The sequence below is a fragment of the Meriones unguiculatus genome, chromosome 8 (genome assembly GCF_030254825.1).
Source record: "Meriones unguiculatus strain TT.TT164.6M chromosome 8, Bangor_MerUng_6.1, whole genome shotgun sequence".
Lineage (NCBI taxonomy): Eukaryota > Metazoa > Chordata > Mammalia > Rodentia > Muridae > Meriones > Meriones unguiculatus.
Window position 1 is genome coordinate 10,935,161 of NC_083356.1, and position 21,714 is coordinate 10,956,874.

Here is a 21,714-nt window from a genome sequence, read left to right on the forward strand (position 1 = left end):
TTCAGTGGTATTTTTCTCCCCAAGTCTAAATTTCCCCCACCACGATGCAGATCAATGCTGAGATAGCATCAAGCTAGATCGCAAGCTCTGGTGCAGCCTAAGTGGTCACAGCCTCCGACCTCCAGCCTTGGTTTGTCTGTAACCAGTCAATAGGTCTTTACCCTTCCCTCCCATGATCTCTCAGTTGTCTTTTGTCCCCACAAAGAGTGGGGACACAGTTTCTTTTTCTCTGCCTTCCCCTCCTCCTCTAGCTGCTCAGTTTGTCATCATTCTCTGTATCATTTAATCAAAGCACTCTTAAACTCTTCTTGGCAATTTTGTTATCTGACACTATTAGCATCTCATTCTCTTTCTCTGAATAGTAATACTCTAATATCTTTGAAGACATCAGATGCATGTTATATTATGTGAGTCTAAAGAACCGCAAATAAAGAATGGAATAATGTTGTTGCTCTATGTACAGCTTGAGATCAGAGATGGAGATACCTCCTGAAGATCTTTTACTGTAGAGAATTGTTTTAGCAATTCTGGGTTTCTTGTTGTTCCATATGAAGGTGAGAATTTTTCTTTCAAGGTCTGTAAAGAATTGTGTTGGTCATTTGATGGGAATTGCCCTCATGATGCAGTGCTATTAAGATCACAGATAGCTCTGTCCATGCAGAGCCAGGCAGAAATTCTCATCAGAAAGAAAGCATGAGCTAAGGCAAAGGAAAGCTTTCTTTTTCTTTCACTTCTAAATCTATTAATAGGAAAGTCTACACCCACTACCTCCACATTCCTGCTACCCTTTAATTTTATATAATCAGACTTCTCTCTTAACTACTCTGAATTAAAAGCATTCAAAGAAAAAATTTTCCTAACCGCTTAATTGCTGCCTTCCCACTCCTTGATTTCCAAGGACGAGGTATCCTATACTGCACTCAAACTTTTCTCCATCTTCTTTATCTCTTCCTGCAACTCCAAAATGGCACAAAATGCCATTGTAAAATCTGTTCGCAAGTGAGATCAGTGTATTAGCACAGCTGTATCGCACATCAGCATCCTTCACACTGGAAGGACAAAAGCTGCAGGTACCTACCTCTAAGAATTCTGCATATAACTGAGGAATGCTAGGAGCAGCAGAGGTGGTCTTCTCCAAGGAAGACCATACTACCTGGCCACCCAATGCCAAGTGGTTATTCCTGAAAGCTACATTACGGGCTGAGCAGGCTATGGTTAGGGATAAATATGTATATACATATATATGCATGTAATAACAATTAATGAAAAAAGAGGCCATGACTTTGGAATGGAACAAGGAGAGTTATATGGGAATATTTGGAAGAAGAAAACAGAAGAGAAGTGATGTAATTATATTATAATCTCAAGAAATAATTTTAAATTATGTATTATATTAGTATTTTAAATAAAAAGTAACTAAAAACTTAAAAAATAAATTTGCATGCACTAATACTTAATTAGCACAACTCTTTGTTTTTTTTCAATGCAGTTTATTCAGGAACCTTGAACAATCATCTGACCCTGGGGAAAGCCAGCCCACAGCTTAAATAGCCTCTGGGTAGCCAACCCAGGCGTGCCACGTGGGCAATGCAGATAGGTCCACATACATGGAAGCAAGCCAGATCCTCAGTATAGACACACTACATCTCTATGCATCATTGACAAAAATGAGTTATATAGTTCCGAGCAGATGATGCAAAATCAGTTTTTTAAACTCAGGCTGCAAGGCCACATTTCTCCTTTCTTGACACAGGCTCTTTCCAGTCACATTTGCAAAGCCCAAAGTTTAGTATCTTCTCAAAAGATTAAAAGGAAAAGAAGAAAAGAGTTGCCCTGATGAACTTGCTGTTTCGCTAACTGTACCATCCATCCTGCCTGACAGGCAAAGCTGGCTTCTCAGGCATGCTCCAGTTATTAGAAGGAACTCCACCTTGGTTTCACATTCTGAGGACTTCATCTTCAAACCTTCAATAATTTTCAAGCCAGGAGGCCTGTAATTTCATTTGATACTGAACTCCATGAACCATGCATTCAGTTCTGTTTCCAACTTATAGAATGGATTGTAAGCCAGGCACAACATGACTGCCCTTGTGCTTAATTTCTTCAAAATTATTACTTGTTTGTTTTGTCTGTACGTGCAGGCACGGGTACATGTGTATATGTATGTATGAGTGAGTACCCCCCCACACACACAGTGAACTCAGAGCCCTGCTTGTCTTGGTAAATTCACTCTTTCAACTATCTCTGCCCCTGAGATTGAACTAAGATCATCAAGCATTGTGTGACAGGTGCCTTTACCACCTCAGACATCTTGTCAGCCCTTATGTTTAGTATCATCACCTCTACCTAACTTTTATACTCAATTATTGGTCCTTGCAGTGTTAACTTCCCTTAACCTCTAACATTTACAGATCCAGCCTAGCAACTGACCAATAACTTTTAAAATGAAATCTGTGACTGTCTGTGTAACAAGAATTGTTACTGTGTAATCATGAGTAATGGGGTTTAAGGTATCTAATAACTAAAAATAGGAGTGTGTTAATTTGGAACCTTGAGTAAATTTGAAAAGAAGTACTCGTATATACAATATGATTATCATGTATCATACTTGTGTGATATATACAAGACCACAGCAGGCTTGCATTCACTTACCTAACACTACATCTTGAAAACAGCATTACTATTCAAATGTGAATCAAGATTAACCTATTATTTCTATTTAGCAAGTGTTCTCCAAATGTAAGCTGTGGAGATATCGCCGGAAGGACGCCAACAGACATTAATGAGAAACACCGTCTTAACTACACGCTACAACCTGTAAGTCTTCGCAGAGAACTCGCAGGTCACTGGCATGGCTTCTCTAATGAGTCAGCCAGCCAGCTCAAGCAGAAGGTGCCAACACTGGAGTCCTCTCACTAGAAGTTAAGCAGACTCACAGGGACAGGAAAGCAATTCCTTAAACGCCCATGTGTTGTTGTTTTCATTTCCCATTCTCCACAGTCTCTTGTATTTCTCATCTTTGCTCTTGATAGAAAAGGATGCATGTATCAATCTGGGCCCCATCCGAACAAGGAGAGAACAAGCTGATAAACAGATTGTGGCTCACGTTGTTCTCTCTTTTCTTCCCCCATTTTTATTTTAATTTTTATTAATTACACTTTATTCGCTTTTATTAATTACACTTTATCCCCCTGTGGCTCCCTCCTTCCTCCCCTCCCAAACCCACCATTCCTTCTTCTCCATACATTCACCTCCCCAAGTCCACTGATAGGGGAGGTCTTCCTCTCCTTCCTTCTGATCCTTGTCTTTCAGGTCTCATCAGGACTGGCTGCATTGTCTTCCTCTGTGGCCTGCTAAGTCTGCTCCCCTCAGGGGGAGGGATTAAAGAACAGGCCAATCAGTTCATGTCAGAGACAGTCCCTGTTCCTATTACTATGAAACCCACTTGGACACTGAACTGCCGTGGGCAACATCTGTACAGGGGTTCTAGTTTATCTCCATCAATGGTCTTTGGTTGGAGTATCAGTCTCAGAAAAGACCCCTGTGCCCAGATTTTTTTTGATCTGTTGCTGTCCTTGTGGAACTCCTGTCCTCTCCAGGTCTTATCATTTCCTACTTCTTTCATGAAATTCCCTGCACTCTGCCCAAAGGTTGGCCATAAGTCTCAGCACCTGCTTTGATACCCTGCAGGGAAGAGCCTTTCAGAGGCCCTCTGTGGCAGGCTCCTGTCCTATTCCCTGTTTTCTCCTTCTTCTGATGTCCATCCTCTTTGCCTTTCTGTATGGGGTTTGAGCATTTATTCAGAGTACTCCTTCTTGATTAGTTTCTTTAGGTGGACAGATTTTAGTAGGTTTATCCTATATTATATCTCTAATATCCACTTATGAGTGAGTATATACCCTATGTGTGTCTTTTTGCTTCTGGGATAGCTCACTCATGATGATTTTTTCCAGTTCCCACCATTTACCTGCAAATTTTATGCTTTCCTTGTTTTTTATTGCTGAGTAATATTCCACTGTGTAGATGTACCACAATTTCTGTATCCATTCCTCAGTTGAGAGGCATCTACAGATTGGGAAAGGATCTTCACCAACCCTATATCTGACAGAGGGCTAATATCCTAATATCCAGTATATATAAAGAACTCAAGAAGTTAAACAGCAACATATCAAATAATCCAATTAAAAAATGGGGTACAGAGCTAAACAGAGAATTCTCAGAGGAATATTGAATGGCCAAAAAACACTTTAAAAATGCTCAACATCCTTAGTCATCAGGGAAATGCAAATCAAAACAATGTGGAGAAAAGGGGAACCCTCCTCTATTGCTGGTGGGAATATAAACTTGTACAATCACTTTGGAGATCAATCTGGCACTTTCTCAGACAATTAAGAATAGGGTTTCCTCAAAATCCAGCTATACCACTCCTAGACATATATCCAAAAGAGGCTCAAGTACACAATAAGGACATTTTCTCAACCATGTTTGTATCAGCTTTATTTGTAACAGCCAGAAGCTGGAAACAACCCAGATGCCACACGTTGTTCTCTTAAACAGCAGAGAGTGAAGGCAGAAGAGATCCAACATTATATGGTTTCAAGGAAGAGCGCTAAACTAATGAAACAAAACCTATGTTCATAAAAATGCAATTCAAGGAAAAAAAACTGATCATTTGACTAGTTGATATCAGAACTAGCATTGAGATATGCCTTAAAACAATGACTGGGCTTCAGGGGAAAAGAATACTTCTGGCATCCAGGAGACACTATCAACTCACATAAAATCAAGAAAAAACAATTAATCCTGTCTCAGACCTTTCCACTGAAACACTCAATATCAGAGCAATGACTATAGACATTCAGTCAAAGAAAAAAAAAAACAATATTTCACAGTCAGTTAAATTAGTCTTTTCAGGAGTTCAAATAACAAGCAAGGAAAGATGGCTCAGTGGCTAAGACCATTAGCTGCTCTTGCAAAGGACCAGAGTTCAGTTCCCGGCACCACCAGGCTTCAGGTGGCTCACTCCAGCTCTAGGGGATATGACACACTCTTCTGGTCTCCTAGGCCCCTGAACACAGGTACAGACACATAAGAATATACATAAATGAAAAATAAATGACATATATATACACACACACACACACACATATATATATATAAATTTTAAGAGTTCACATATAAAGCTACAAATAAAAAGTTCAAAACACCAAAATATTAGAGGACATAATTTTAAAAGTAAGTTCTATGAAAAGATAAATAGAAAACTTAAAACAAAAGACTTGGTGAAAACAATAAAAACTGAAGAAATAAAACTAAATCAAATTTAGAAAACATGGGTTTAAAGCTGAGTGAAAATACTATATATTCTGTCCATATAGAATTAATTTGTTTCACAAAAATTGATGGGAAAACAGGTAGAGACACTGTAGCTGTGACTACTCCTATCCTAAGCCTTTGTAGCCAGGGGTCAAAAGGCACCTTAGAATCTGATGGTGACAATGTTAACATTCAGCCAGTCATCCTCTGTGCCAGGTGCCAGTATAAAAGCCTAAGTGACAGGCTGTTTACTCTATCTATTTGCTGGAGCATAGTGAGTAGAGTCAGATTCAGACAAGAAAGTCTTGCATAGTGAAAGGAACAAGAACAAAGTGTATATCGTACGAATGAAGGGAGAAAACATAAAGACCAATAAAAATACCAGCTCCATCAAAACATATTCATAGGATGTAAATATAAATTAAAGACAAACTGACACCTGGAGAATATCATGGAAAGTCTGTATTTTAACCTATCAGTCCATTAAAATGTCACCATGCTGCCTTCTCACGTCTACATAGAATTACCTAATTGGGAAGTAGTATAACTCATTTGTTTGTCATTTATTGATGGCCACCTTATTATTGGCACAGATTAAATTGAGCTGCAGTAAAACTCCTCACATTTCAGAGGCCTAAAAATCAATAGGTTCAATTCTTTTCTACAATGCACATGTGTTTCTGCTCATCAGCAAGACTTGAGAACTGCTACAAACAGAACTATCACAGGCAAACGCTGCAGGTTAGAGCACTGGACAGAATGTGCCAGGAGATGCGTTACTCTTCCAGAGTTGACTGGCCCAGAACACACAAACATATCCTCTGTCTTCAACTCCCTGTTAAAATTAACCCATGCTCCAAACCACTATCCCACAAAATACTAATCCAAGTACTCTATATGTTGAAGATTGACAAGTACCTCTTGTCATGCCAAGTGCCATGCCACACAGTGTTCACCAGGCCAAACTTTAGCTCACTGCCATGTTTTTTTTTTCTATTACAAACAATGCAACAATGACCATTCTTATCTAAAATATTCATGTACATGTCCAAGTACATCTATATTATAAATTCTTAAAGTGGAGTCGTTGACCAGAAAATACATCCATTTTAATTGTGATGGATATTGCCAATTTTTTGTTCATTTATAATTGTCTCATCTGTAGTCCAGACTGATCTAAAACTCACTTGTAACCCAAGTTGGCTTTAAACTTGTGGCAATCCCCCTGCCTCAGATACCCAAGTGCTGATGTTATAGACACGAGATACCACAGCTGCTTACCAAATTTCCTGGAAATATTTTTCCTTTTTATATGACTCTACATCATAATATATATATATATATACATATATATATATGTGTGTGTGTGTGTGATTATAGTTGAGAATCTTTATCTATGTACACAGAAAAATATTTCATGTTTTACCTTTCGATTCCATCCAGTTATTATGTGCTTTTGCCAAAATGATAAATATGTAACTTCTATGTTTTCCCCAAACGTCTGGGCATAAGCTATGATAACAGAAATCCCCGAATGAACTATGTTTTCTTCGGTGTTGAAAGCCGTCATAGACTAGTTGTATATTTGCACTTGGGTCTAACTCCTAAGCAAGCATCATGGAGAACTGACTGCACTTGCTCCAGTGCCAATGTTTCACCAGTGTGAGTTCTAAGATAGTATAAAACATTTGACTATCCCATTCGAATCAGAATAAATAACTTATTCCTCCTTGTCAATTCTCCTGAAAATCTCCATGCAAATTGACTGTTTCATGTAGGTTCTATACTTAAGTAATTACTTCTGTAAATTTTATAAAAGCTTCATAAATACAGCTCAACTTTACTTTTAAAGTCTTCCATGAAGATCTATCTTCTTGTGTGTTCAACTCTTCTACTACCTCTGACCTTTTCACTTTCTACAAACTTCTTAACATCATTTAAATGTAATTGTGTGTGTGTGTGTGTGTGTGTGTGTCTGTGTGTGAATGTTCTCTTGACCACCTATTATTTAAGAATAAGATGCATTTCAGGGGAATTTTTGAGACAGGGTTTCTTTATGTATCCCTAGCTGCACTTGGAACTCCCTCTGTAGACCAGGCTGGCCTCAAACTCAGAGTTCTGCCTGCCTCTACCTGACAAGTGCTGGAATTAAAGGTGAGTGTCACCACCTCTAGGTTTGAAATACATGTCCAAATACTGTGACCTGTCAACAACTCTGGAGATCTAGCATAAGGGGAAGGCCGATGATCCAAAAAGAGGTTACCTTCAGCTTGAATTGTATCATTCTGTTTTATACAGCAAAGCCTGGGCTCACTTTAAAACTTTCCTACTTTGATCAGTAACAGTTGAGCCTCAAGTCATTGATAACTTATTGATAACTCTGTTGACGTCACATTAATGATAATTCATCTTAGGAGAGCCATGAAAATATACACAGGCACCAGAGATGGCGGTGTTCTGTTTTGGTTGTCTGTTAGCTCAACCTTTTACCATAGGACCATAAAGGAAGGGTGGCTCACCAGAGAGAAAATGGCAGCCCCCATCTGATATCCACACCTGGTTCTTTGCTTGACCTTCCGATTGAGCAAAGTCAGGTGGAAACTTACATTAGTGAGCTGCTTACTTATCTTTCTCTTAATACATATTTTTCACCCCAACATTCCTACTATCACCCCAAGTTCTAACTACATGACTTCTATCATAGTAAACAGGTGAAAGGAAAGTTAAAAAAAATAAGAACAAAACAAACAAACAAACAAATAAAAACTCAAAGTTCCCTATCACCAAATTTAATAGTCTTATTAATGGTATAAAGACAGAAAGCCTATGTCCAACATACCCGGTTCAGAGCGGCTAGAACCAGCTTGTGGATATCAGTTCGGAAACACTGTTTTTTGAGCACATTTAGTTTGCACTGAGCATCATCCCTGGATTCCTCTGGTGCTCCTAAATTCAAAAACAAGTAAGAGACAAATACAGACATACTCTTCTCAAATCTATTTAGGCTGAACAAACTGCCACTTGCTAAAAACTACAATCGTTTGCGTTGCGTTACGTTCCCACCCTTATGGATCTTTTCGTCTTCGCTTAAAGTAGATTCGTATCTCTGCTCCAGTTTCAGCGACTATGGCTGCACAGGTTCCTGAAAGTTCTCGTTGCTCCACAAGCGGACGTGCCAACCAGAGGCTGAACAGTAAAGTCTTCTGGCCAGGTGTATTGAGTTGCATCAACATCTTCCTTTTGTCATCACCAAATGAACATTCCTGAACTTTCATCTCTGCTCACTGCTTCCCAGAGCAGAAATGATTTCCTTTCCATCTAACAGTCCTTTAAGTTATGTGCACTGTTAACTTTTTAGAGACAGGACCATAACCTCATCTCCCCATATCTCAAAGGGTCTAAGCACAGTGCTTCCAGGTAACGGTGGTTTGGGAGACACCATTATACCAACATGTGGAAGAGTCAGTCTTCAAAACTCTCTGTGCCTGTGTACCTTAGTTTCATCATCAATATCTTGCAAGGAAGAATGTTACATGCATGGAATAAAGGAGACATGCTAATGCCATGCCTTCTAACGTGCATACTAATGCCATGTTTACTAATACATATGTACATGTATATAGTTTAGCCTTAAAGTCATCATTTAAAAAGCATTAATAATCATCTAACCGACTGTCAACGAGCTATTCTGCTTCAGGGTCAATTTACAGTCACACTAAGCGAAAGTCAGCCCTGAGAGACAGTTCAAAGGTTAAGAACACTTGCCGCTCTCCCAGAGGACCAAGGCTCAGTGCCCAGGTCCCACGTCAGGCAGTTCATAACCACTTGCCTTTTCTGGTGGCCACAGGCATACACGCATATGGTACACTTACACAACCTGGGTGAAACATATGTACACGTAAAAATTTAAACAAAAAGAATAAAGTGCCTATTCAAAGCATGTTTTTGGAATAAAAGAGAATATTGCTTTACCATGCAGGCATAGTTCTAAGTGGATTTTGCTGCTCCTTTAAGAATTCACCCACCCTCAAAAAAAAAAAAAAAGTAACTGTGAACACTGAAGACTTCAAAAAACAATTTGTTAATCTGAGCATGGTGGTTTGAACCACCATGTACTCCAGAGGCAGAGGGAGGCAGGTCTCTCTGAATCTGAGGTTATCCTGGTTTACATATTGAGTTCCAGGACAGCTGAGGCAACATATTGAGATTCTACCTCAAAAAACTAAAGTGGCAGGAGGCACATTGTTGTTTTGTTTTACTAAATTTACTAAACTCAAAAACTAAGAGTTAAATTTTAAATAAAATTGTATCTTGACTGTCAGTGATGAATAGAAAATGATGGTTTAGTTTAAAACACATAGATTGATCATCGTTTTTATTCAAAGTATCAGGTTTAAAAAATAAAATTAATAAATTAAAAATTAATAAGCAGTTTCTTCTTTGAAAACTCTGAATTCTGAAACCAAAAACACCTACACTACAGAAAATAGTTTATTTAGTAAACTTTTATTTTATGAGGAATAAGTATGAATTACAAAGAAGATTGGAACTTTATATAAGGACAAAAAAACCTATTAGTGATCCTCTACTTTCTCTCAAATTCATTTTCTCTGCATCTGCCCCACACACTACATCTCACTAGACTGCCATCAGCTCCTAACCAACTTCCCTACTTCTAGTCCCTCCAGCCAAAGCCTCCCATTGATATGAATTGCAAATGTGGTCACAGCATTACAGGTGAGTGGTCCCAATTCTTAATGTATATGATTAAGCCTGTTTCTATAGTTTCAAAAGTTATTCACTTTATTTCTTGATGTCAGAGTTGTGTGGAACAAGCCCTTGACATCCTAACGGTAAGTGTAATACACATATGCACATATGCATATATATAGAATCCTTTGCATGTGTGTGTCTGTGAATGTATGTATACATATATGTGTATATATGTATATGTATGTACATGTGTGTACATGAGTACATAAAGGTATATATGTATAATTTTAGAGTTTTTTTTAAAGTTTCAATGTAGACTATTCAGAAGCCTACAATTTTAAAATTCATGGATATATATAATCAAAAGGAAAGAATGCACATATATATGAAAATATTTGAAAGCAACAGCTACTCTGACTCAAACTTAATATAACACACTTTCTTCAGTCAAAAAGCATGCATTGCTGCTAGACTGAAAGTAAATGAATAGGTTAAAGCAGTTCTCCAATTCTTAGTGCTAGTGTGTTCTAAACCTCAATGGGTTTAGAACACATTTCTCCCTCTATCTGTCCTCCCACACTCATCCCCATATCCTCCCCTTGTTATTGTCACTGACCTCTGACTGTGTGCACAAGGTCTTTCTGCCTAAAAGCTGCTCTTGGCCTCTGACTTGCCCTTCAATTGTGGACATCAAATCCCTGACCTTTGTACTCATTGAAGATGTTAGGTCCATCCATGTGCTCATACTTGGCCTACATTTGTGTTTAGAAGACCCTCTCCCTGTGTGGTAATTAGCAATTTCTCTGTCTACCGGACGGCTGAAATTCCAGTTTCACTCCCCTTCCATCTATCATTCAACCCTTTAAAGCTTCAAAGTGCTCAGAACAGGAAGCATTTAATAAGCATGTGTTGAAAGAATGTGGGGGCACACATACATTAGTGGAAACTGAAGGACTGACAAGGCACAGCTGGTGAAAGCGAGCAGGAAGAGTGGTGACAGAAGGCGGTCATTAAAGTCAAGGAAAGAGCCTTGTGGCTCTGCCAGAGAAAAGCTAAATTAACCACAGAGGCAGAAGATGGCAATAAGGCAACAGAAGAGGAATGAAAGAGAGTACTCTGTATTGGCTTGAACTTAAATGTAGCTGATGGCAAGAGAAAGAGCAAAGATACATCAGAGATGAAATGTCCTTAGAGACAGAAGGCCCACTTTTTACACTGTGTTTATTTCTTATGTAAATTACATACTAAATATTCTTATGAAGTCATCAACATCATCCTTTCTCATGCGCTTTAATATAGTTTGGCAGAAAGACCTGCATGTGATTGTCAGAATCTTGTTCTTTAAGCTTCTCATAGAAAACAATGCTTCATGAGAATGCAAAATCCATTTAAAGGCCAGTCTCTACATACAATCAGTAGTTCTGTGACTCACCTGGCACTACAAAATGCAAAACAGCTCGCAGAGCCTCCAGCTGCACTGACAGAGATGTCTCGTGGGTCTTCATCACTGTTAGTATTTTGGGGACCACTGCCGCCATCGTATCCAGGGAGGTGTTACTAGGGGTGAGAATTGATGTGTTTATTTAAAAATACAGCCTCGCTTATTTGTCCACATGCCGAACTGAAACAGATGTGGGGAAGCAGAGCCACTGGATTTTACCAGGAAAAGCTATAAGAAAATGCTTTTGAACCCGACCAAAATTTCAAGTTTTAAATTCTGACCTCAAGAATTAGATTTGCAAAAGCCTGGAAATCTTTTGATTTAGTCTTATGAAAATGACACCTTTCTTCTGATCGGTATGGAAAGATGGGTGCCACATCCCCATTTTCCAGATGAGGAACTTGTTACTCAAAGGAGGAAATATCAAAACACTTTAATTAGAAAGAGACAAGCCTAGGCCCCTGAAGCACACCACGATGCTTCGTCCAGACCAGAGTCACCAGACGTCTTACACAGAATTCATTAGCTTACATTAAACTCCTGGCTTCCCCAAGACGTTTGTGTCTCTCTTCCTTCACAGGTGGCCAAACATGCCTCTCTGGAAGGCAGTATGGCAGGTTGCTTCCTGAAGTCTACTCAGCCCAACTTGTTCACACACTTCCGGTACCATCAAATACCATCAAAGCATTCAAGTATTTCAATTATGTGACAGAGATAAGGATAAAATATCTGGACTTGTGTTAAAGACAACATAACTCCATTCTTTACAAGTCTGTATGTATGCTGTGCACAATTTATGTTATTGAAAAATAAAGTGTACCAGCCATTACCCTGATCCTTCATAAAAATAAATTCATTTAATCCTTATGTCAGAAACTCATATTTTCTGAAGCTGTTACTTGATACTTTTGTTTCTTTCTTTCTTTCTTTCTTTCTTTCTTTCTTTCTTTCTTTCTTTCTTTCTTTCTTTTTTGAGAAATTCTATAGCCCAACCATTCAACAGTGGCTCATATCAGCAATAAAGCCATTCAACATTGTCTGAGAGAAGGTTTCCATCTAAGATGAAGCTTGTTAAGAATCTGTACTTTCTAAGAGAAGTTAAAACATCCCTCACTGAAGAAAAGCCCTTTAAAATCCCAGGGAGTAAATAACTCAAAAGCCCCTGGAGCCCTGAATCTGAGCAGATTCACTAGGCATCTCTCTCCCCAAGCCTGTATCAGCTGTAAGGGCTGCCGACTGGTCCTTCTGAGCACCGGAAACCTGAGAAAGACAGACGCCAGCTGAGCTGCCCAGAAGTCTCTCAGACCAGGCCAGTTGCCTGGAAGGGGCTCAGATCAACCCGAGCTGCCTAAAAAATGAACCCGCCACCCTGCTGATCTGACCACAGCATGAGCAATGTGCTGCTGGTTCCCAGCTTTCCTGACCTTACACCCATGCTGGATTGGGCTTTGGTAATGCAGCTGTCTTTGAGTCATTACTCCTCCAGGAAATAACTCTTGACCCGCAATCCTGTAAGCAATCCCCCCCCCCAAAAAAAAAACCGAATTGGCTCACCACGTTGGACTTTGGTAATACTCTTACTTGGTCTGCTGTAGACTCCTTATCAGGGGTAAGCAAACGCTTGTTCATTAGTGTCCAACTAATAGTGTCCAACAACAAGCCAAGACCCATCTCATCTGCAGCACCTGTACACTGGATGATCACTTTATTCATGTCTGTTTCCTATGTGGCTGCTTTCCATTTGATATAAATCCAACAATACCACAGTTATCATACTTTTTTTTGCTTAAAAGAATGAGAAAATATAGAGTATATACTGCTGAAGGGGGCATCTGCCTGGATTTCAATTTTTGACAGGTTTTGTAGGCCTCTAGTTCTTTTTGGCATTTCTACCACAGTGGCCTCTGTCATGCCACTAACCAGACACACAGCGTCAACAAGGCTGGCCATGAACTGCATGTGGAAAAAAAAAAAGGCATCATTGGGAAAGGAATAAGAGGAAGAAGAGAAGCTAAACTCAATTCAAATGGAAGAATAGTAAAAAACAATAAAAAATAAATAGCGTCATAATTCTGAAAAGCAATAATTGCAAAATGCATATACAGTGATCTGAAAAGCTGCTATCTATTTTGCTGCATAATTATCATCTCCCAGAACAGGTAACAGAATGAAGCACAGAAGCAAACCTTCCTCATACTTCTGCAGCCTCTGCCACGCTTTCTAACGCTTGAATACAAAAGTACAGACTATCGGTGACACGTGACAAGAAGTCTGTTTCTAAATGCTATGTTCACCTTTCCATTCCTACAGATGCGTTGAATAACATCCCACCTAGATCAGCACCCTGGTTATTTCACACACATACACACACATACATATTTATATGCTCATGAAGGCACAGTACCTTCCTTCAAACAGATGACTCAGCATCTTGCAGCCGCTCTCTGCCACCTCCGGAGCATGGGCGTGCCTCTGCATCAACTCCAAGACATTCAGGTATACTCCTTTGGCCAGCAGGATTTTCCTGAAATAAACTATAAGGTATTTTTCAAGTTACTCTCAGAAATGGAAGCACACATTTGCAAAAATGCACACAACATATTTCGTTAGTTACTTAAAGATTATTAATGGCTCCCTGCATATTACAAATATGTGATATTCTGTTTTTCATATTTATTAATTCTTTATTTGTGTTTTCATCTAATTTTTTTTTTTACAGAGTAGACTGGTATTAATGTAATCAGTGCATTAAAGCCCATAGAAAGGAGTGTCTTGTAGGAAAATGTATGTGAACAATGCTCTTCACAGGGCACAGAACATTTTCAAGTTTCCCTATTCACTTGCAGATTATTAACCTCATGAACTCTATTTTACCACAACATTACCTGCTTTCAAAGGTCCATCACAAAATGCAAACTTCTGCTGTAGTTATATTTAATGACTGCCCATTCGAATTTGATTTCCTCTGGTTCAAAGATCAAACCCTCCTTTCCATCTTAATTTTTGTCTTTGCTACCTCACATATCACACTATGAAGTTAGTCTTCTCATCTGTCTTCCCTATTAGTGTCTGATGCTATGAACCTGATTTTTTTATTTAACTGGCATACCACAGGGGCCTATGTTGTCTGGACTCTAGTTCATGATATGAACTCAGTACAGTACAGAGTAACTCACTTAATTTAACTGATTAATTAAGTGAGAAAATTATCACAAGGAATGTTTGGACCTAAGCCTTCAAATCTCCATGATTCTAAGATCCCTGGTTTTCTTCTACACCCTCCTCTTCCTTCTCCGTTTTCTTCTCTTCTTTGTCTTTGAGATACAGTAGCCCAGGTTGGCCTTGAATACATAATCCTCCTGCCTTAGCTTCCTGCACGCTGGGATTGAGGGCCTGTGTCCACATTCCTGCCTAAGAGTCCAGTTCTTCTGTCTGCCAATCCCATCCTGTTAAACACCCTTCCCGTCTCTTCACCCTTCACGGTCACTGAACCAGGCAGCCTGCAGCTTGAATTAGGTGGCGGAGCTGAGTAAGCAGGCTGCTCAAGATCTTACCATTCACATCAGCAAGACGCGCGAGGGCATCTAAGTATATCACACCTAGCAGGAAGCCAGGAGCAAAGGCGTGGGGCACATGAAGGGCAGGAACTGAGTGATTCCGACCAGATGCCAAGCTGACTCACAGGGTCATTGTCCCTCAGATGCCGTAACAAAAGCAACCCCATGCAAGCCACAAAGTCTCCATGTCTGACTGTGGGACCTAACAGCCTTTCCGAATGGTTAAGATCCACAGCCCCACCACAGTCACTGCTCGGCAGCAAGCTTCTCCTCCTCTGCCGAGCGGTACACGGAGCAGAGGCTGCAATGCAATCCCTCCGTAGCTGTATGGGAGTGGCCTACAATGACTCAGCCCCAGGACAGGCCCTGTCATCACTCAGGGCCCAGCTACTCCAAGCCTTTGTGTAAGTGCAAGATTCATTTTTAACTAATGAACTTGACTCTTTAGCAGTTTCACACATGTATGTAATACATTTGATTACGTCCTCCCTTTATTAAAAGGCCGCCAGAGAAATGGGTGAGAATGGAGAAAACAGAAAGTGGACGCTTTTCCTCTTGACTTAATCTCAATGGTTAACAACAAACAGTATTCAGGAGGCCTTGTCTTCTTGGCTTTCACTTGGGTGGCTTTGCCACTAAAATCTAGTGCTTACATTGTCATGTCTCAGAATAATCTTTCCTTTCCTTTTTTTTTTTTTTTCTCTTTCTGTTCCACAGCCTAAAAATATCCTGTAAGAGCTGCCAAGTCCCTCTGCCTGATGCCGGATGAGTTTCTCTGGCACAATTTCCTGTTTATGGGGTCAGGAATGTGAAACAGTTTGAGCCAGGACCTTAAAGCTTAAGGGTCTTTCCAAGGTATACGAGCCACTCCCCTCTCTGTAAGAATTCAAAGCTATGATACTCACAAGGATTATACATAGAAGACCATTTAAAAAAAATCACAAATATAAAAAATTTCATTTTGGACAGTTTCACCAGTTTTTGAAACAAATAGCTCACCAAACAGTTGTACTCCTATAAAGTTTATTTAAGAAAAACAGGAGTAAATATCTAAAGGAAAACATGGGCAATCAGTTTTAGAGGGGAAAAAGGCCCTATAAAGAGCTCCAAAAATTCCCATGGTATATAAGCTAAAATCAATCAACAGAAACTTGTTCCTAAAATAGGTTGTATATACCTATCTATATCTATATCTATATCTATATCTATATCTATATCTATATCTATATCTATATCTATATCTATATCTATCTATCTATGTATATATATATATCCTATTTATAACAGCTACAAAGCTATTATGCAAGTATACATCATATGTCATAAACTAGTACATTTGTAGAAGTCCTGAAGAATATATATCTAAACATTTTTTTACTATTTATCTTTTGTATAGCAACATACACACATCAGCTAGCTACATCTACATATTTGAACTTTTCAGAACTTACAGCTTTTATAAGAAAATGAAAAGCACAGCGTGCCCCTTACCATTCTGCTCCAAGAGAGTGGACAGCGCATGCGCAGCTGCTTGGAAGACATCTTTGGAAGAAGAATGCATCAGCATGGACAGCATCACCTCCCTGTGCGCAGGGAACCTTTCAAAAAGCCAACAGCATCTCAGTCTGCAGCCTCCAGCTCCAGCGCTCAGCCTGCCTATGAACTCTGACAGCGCAGCCCTGAGGACGAGCTAACCCTACTTACAGCAGAAGGGTAAACTAAACCACTCCAAGTGTAAATGTTAGAGTCGAGTGTATCAAACACTGACGTTTCTGCTTCTTCAGAGGCCTGAAAGCCTTGTAGAGGATGCATGGCTTTGCAGACATGTAACTAGAGATAGATAGACAGCTACAGAGTTGCCATGGTGACAGTCACGCAGGGTGGACATAAGAAAGAGGTAAGTTACATCCCAGGAAGGATGGGCAGAGGATTTCCTCCCAGTTCTCAGAGCAAGAGAGAAAGGAAGCTCTATGCATTGCTCACTTCGGGCGTATTCCATTTAGTATTCTGGACTACATTTTTCTATGAATGAATAAAAATGCACAACAAGAAAAATCTGTGGTTAAGGATGCCACTGTAGACTATTACAACCAAACCATGACTCTCGCAAGTCTTATCAATGCCATACAAATTTCAAGATTGTAGATTGTACTGCCTGGTTTTGTGTGTCAACTTGACACAAGTTAGAGTCATCAGAGAGGAAAGGGCCTCAGAAAATGCTTCGATGAGATCCACCTGCAAGGCATTTTTCTCAATTAGTGATCAATGATGGAGGACCCAGCCCATTTTGGGTGGTATCATTCCTTGGCTGGTGGTCCTGAGTTCTATAAAAAAGCAGGCTGAGCAAGCCATGGGAATTAAGCCAGTAAGCAGCACCCCTCCATGACCTCTGCATCAGCTCCTGCCTCCAGGACCCTGCCCAGATTGAGTTCCTGTCCTGACTTCCTCCAGTGACTATGATCTGGAAGTGTAAGCCAAATAAACTCTTTCCTCCCCAACTTGCTTTTTGGTCATGGTGCTTTTGTGGCAGCAATAGAAACAGTGATTAAGACCTAGGTGCACAAAATATTCAGAAAGTAACTAAAGTGCCCAGTGAGGGGTTGTCAATCACAAAGCCAGCTAGAGGAAGGCATTGGCAGAGGAATCAAAAACTAGAAGATGGCAATCTTAGAAAAAAAAAATGAGGTGCTAGGAAAAAGATATAAAAGGAGGAAATAAGGATAATGGAAGGGGGAATTAAATGCAGCAAAAAAAAAAAAAAAAACACAGAAGATGTAAAGAGACAGAGGAAATACATGTGGTTTTCTTTTACTAATGTAGTCACTGGAAAGCCCTCCCGAGTGTGAGGACTATGTGTGCTGTGACCTTAGGTATATAAATCTCGGCCTGGATCTTCCTGAACACAAGCTCCTGAAAAGCTTTCTCACTCGGGATCACTGCGATCCTGGTTTACCAGAGTTTTCAAGAATCACCATCTCTTCTCCACATGGTAAGCAGCATCTGCCTTATTAATTCCCCCTTTTCCAGCAGTGGGCCATTATGCAAACAGGCCTCTGGGAAGCCGGGTCCCCACTGCTGTGTCTGGTGGGACCTGCCAGAGGAGATTTCTAACCTGACACAGACAACCTGCTGTCTGGTGGAACAGAAGCCCAGGGCTCTGCGAGTGTGCTCAGCTGGAGTGAATTATCATGCTTCAGTACCTCGTCAGCCAGAAAACTGAGGGATTTGTTCTCCAGGACTCACAAATAACCATTGAGTGATTCATGATGCCGAATTTCTCAGCAGAAATTAAAATACTCTGTACCTCAGTAGGGATGAAAACGCTGTACACCGCACAGGCCTGGGGTCTCAGCATGGGCTATACTGTGAGACCCTGTCTTGTGGGAAAACTAGACAAAATTATATACCCACCATGACCATGCAACTATGCTAATGCCGGGATGCCGACATGAAAAACTAGCAATGACAGTTTCTACGCGCTGGCTGAAACGGAACCGGGTTTCTCTAGAACATCGGGTAGGGGTACTGACTGGCCGTCTTCGTCTCCAATCTTCTGGTGTAGACTGTTCTGGTACATGAGGAGATTATTTAGTGCCCAGCATGCAGCCTCCTAGATCGGGGAGGAAGAAGAGAAAGGCATCAAAGCAGCAATAAGTGGAAAGCCTATTGGAGAGCAGTGCAGTGACTGTGTGTCCGACCTGCACGTGTTTGTTCTTCCGATGGCGCGTCAGGGCTTTGTAGCAGGGTTCCAACCAGAAAAGCTTCTCACTGTCCTCCTCGTCACTGGGCTCCTGAGTCTCACTTCTTTCCTCCAAGTCTTGATTCAAGAAAATGGTCTCGGCTTTAAAAAATTAATATATATGTCTTTAAGATGAGTATCATTATAACACCTTGAATAGGCCAAGCCTAAGTACAGGGTTTGAATGGTCTCAACAGAATGGGTATTCATGAAGCAAATTTTTTAATATTTTACACATGCATAACTCTGATGTCTCATAACGTGAAGACACGGTTACCCACCACCCTCACAAGCTGGAGCAGGGTCGTATGACGTGACTGGCTGGTTCTTGGCATCCCACCTGAACAGGGATGCCCACACTTGTTGGCAGCCAGGGAGCCTCCTCCTGGCTGGAGGAAGGGCCTTGAACCCTCAGCCCTAGAAACGAGCAAAGGAATTCCTCCTTAGCAAAGTGGCTTACTGAGGAGCGCTAAACAGCTGAGTGCAGAGATCTGTAAGGCCGCGTTCTCCGGGTACTGCCAGACAGCTTTCTCCACAAAGCCATGTACCTCATTCAACACCAGGATGTTGAAAAAGTTGCCTAAAGGAAAGTGAGACTCCAGGTAAGTCCTTACCCCCGCAACTTAAAATCCATTTCCTTATGCAGCAGCGCTTACATCCATAGATCTGTCTAATGGCATAACAGTAGATAGTAAATCAGTAAGTCTATCTCCACCACATAATGGTGTACATTACATCAAAGTCACTTTTTGAAGCTTTGGTTCAAAAAGTGATTAGACCATGCTGGTTGAGTAAGACCCAAAACGCATCTGCTTGAGTCAGCTCCGACTCCTCAGATCTTCACACTGGGCAGTATTCTGAGTTATCACAATGTCCTCAGGATCAGCCCGCGTACATGGTACTTCTTGAAACATATCCTGCAAATATCTCACCCTACAAAAGCACGGACCAGCATGTGGCCACTACACTGCACAGGAGATACTCTGGTAAATTCTACTAAATACATAAAGCAAAAAAAGAATTGCACACACCTCTCGGGTATATCTACTGTTTTGATTTAATACAGGGCTTAACTTGGGGCCCGCATCCATCTGTATGTCTTCATGGTGGTAAGTTCACACATTACCCCGTCTAAGTCATCCCACTGCACAACGGCACGGTCCACTTCTCACTCCTACGAAATCAGTACCCACTGACTGCCTCCCCTCCTCCTTCCTCCTCTCTGATAACCTCCCCCAATCTCTGATAACCACAGAGGAGGCAGAAAACTGCATTCAAATCCCAAGTTTCCTCTTCACTGGTTACACAATCCAGGATGAGATACACATTGCTGAGCCACAGAGCCTCGTGACAATGTGAAGGTGACAACAATATCCCAGCACTTGGGAACAAGCCATGGATCAAAAGCTTATACACACACACACACACACACACACACACACACGTCTATGAAATTACTTTGGGATCTGTGAAAGGAGGGTGCAGTATGATCACACAATCCTATCTAATAGTCAAAATATATACATTTAAATAAATTGTCACAAAGGAAAGAAATCCACTGAACTGTTACGCGTAAAATTATAACTCAGATTTTAGGAATTCTTTTTAACTGAATCCATCACGGAGCTCTCCTAAAATTAAACTAACTTCTACATTATACAGGAGACAAAACAAACAGTGATTGTGGACATGAAAACACAAACTTGTATAATGAAATCCCAAGAGCGAGTTTTTTTCAAATGGCTACCCTCTCAATGTTAGAATGATGAAAAGCTCAATATCTATTATAGTAACCTAAATCTGCATAAAATAGTGCTGGTAATTGTATAGGGAAAAGGCCATCAGAGCCGGTCCTCAACAGGTATCTGCCTTATTATGACCTGTGCTTTAGTCCATTACTCTCTTCACAAAAATGTTGAGAAAATCCCCAAGATGTACATCTTGGAGGTGAGGTGAGGTCTGGAGAAAGTCACAAGAGCTGCAAGGCCAGAGCAAGTGAGCCTGGAAATACGGCCCAGCCCATGAGAAAGCATGGCAACTGCATGATCTCCAAGGCAGAAGGCTTGAACTTTCATTCATAAACTGATCTCATCACTCCAGTGCTCTGACTCCTGGAAAAGATCACTGAAGAGGCATCTGCAATGTGAAGCTTTAGCTCCAGACACCTTGAGCTCCACAGAACAGAAACTCACAGAAATACAATACTGTCATTCTGTAAGCATGAAAGCCGAGCTGTCCACAGACCTCACATATAACAGACGTCACATATAAAATACAGAAAAACTGCACCGACAATTAAATAAATAAACATGTTTAAATAAGTAAAAAGCAAACCAAAAAGGCAATTAAGGGCACCTAGTAGATCCAAAATTAAGAGATTTATCAGAAATATATTTTAAAAATTAAATAAAATGTGTCCTCAGAATAATGGACACTGTTTGAAAAATCTAAATATTTAATTCCATCGTATCAAAAGAAAAGGAGAAAAATCTTTACATGTATTGTTTGGCATTTAATAAAATTCAATGCTCACTTGTATTCTTCTTTCTTTAAAAAGGGTCAGATGTAAGAGTAGAAGTCAGCAGGAAATAAGAAAATTTCTTAACTTGATAAAAACTGTTAAAGACTAAGCCAAATTTTGAAACTCTAAAAAGCACATGACACACATTATTCTGGGTGAAAGAATATTCAAAGTTTATCTCTAAAATCAGGAAGAGGACAAGGACGGTGCCAAACACTGCTTCCATTCAGCATTGGGCCGATGATTCTGGGTCATGCAAGAAGACAGACAGAGGAGGAACCAACATAACGAATGGAAGGATGGCTCAGACGGCCACTGTTCTCAGACCACTAACTCATAGAATCTGGACATATATGCAAAAAGGACATCATAAGTAAATAAAAACAAAGACAGACACACAAAATCTTTTTCATTTCTTTATGCAGGC

At 40.2% G+C, this 21,714-nt stretch overlaps 1 protein-coding gene across 5 annotated transcripts in view; it reads right to left on the reverse strand.

Moving 5' to 3' along the window:
• Lrrk2 (leucine rich repeat kinase 2) overlaps positions 1-21,714 on the reverse strand; it is a 146,253-nt gene that overhangs the window by 89,099 nt on the left and 35,440 nt on the right. For all 5 annotated transcript variants that reach the window (XM_060388793.1, XM_060388790.1, XM_060388789.1 and 2 more), the window contains 7 exons: positions 19,227-19,346; positions 18,726-18,868; positions 18,558-18,637; positions 16,519-16,625; positions 13,875-14,004; positions 11,462-11,586; positions 8,156-8,262 (listed from right to left, as the gene is read on the reverse strand). In XM_060388793.1, the coding sequence (XP_060244776.1) occupies positions 8,156-8,262; positions 11,462-11,586; positions 13,875-14,004; positions 16,519-16,625; positions 18,558-18,637; positions 18,726-18,868; positions 19,227-19,346 (812 nt within the window). The remainder of the gene's footprint in view (positions 1-8,155; positions 8,263-11,461; positions 11,587-13,874; positions 14,005-16,518; positions 16,626-18,557; positions 18,638-18,725; positions 18,869-19,226; positions 19,347-21,714) is intronic.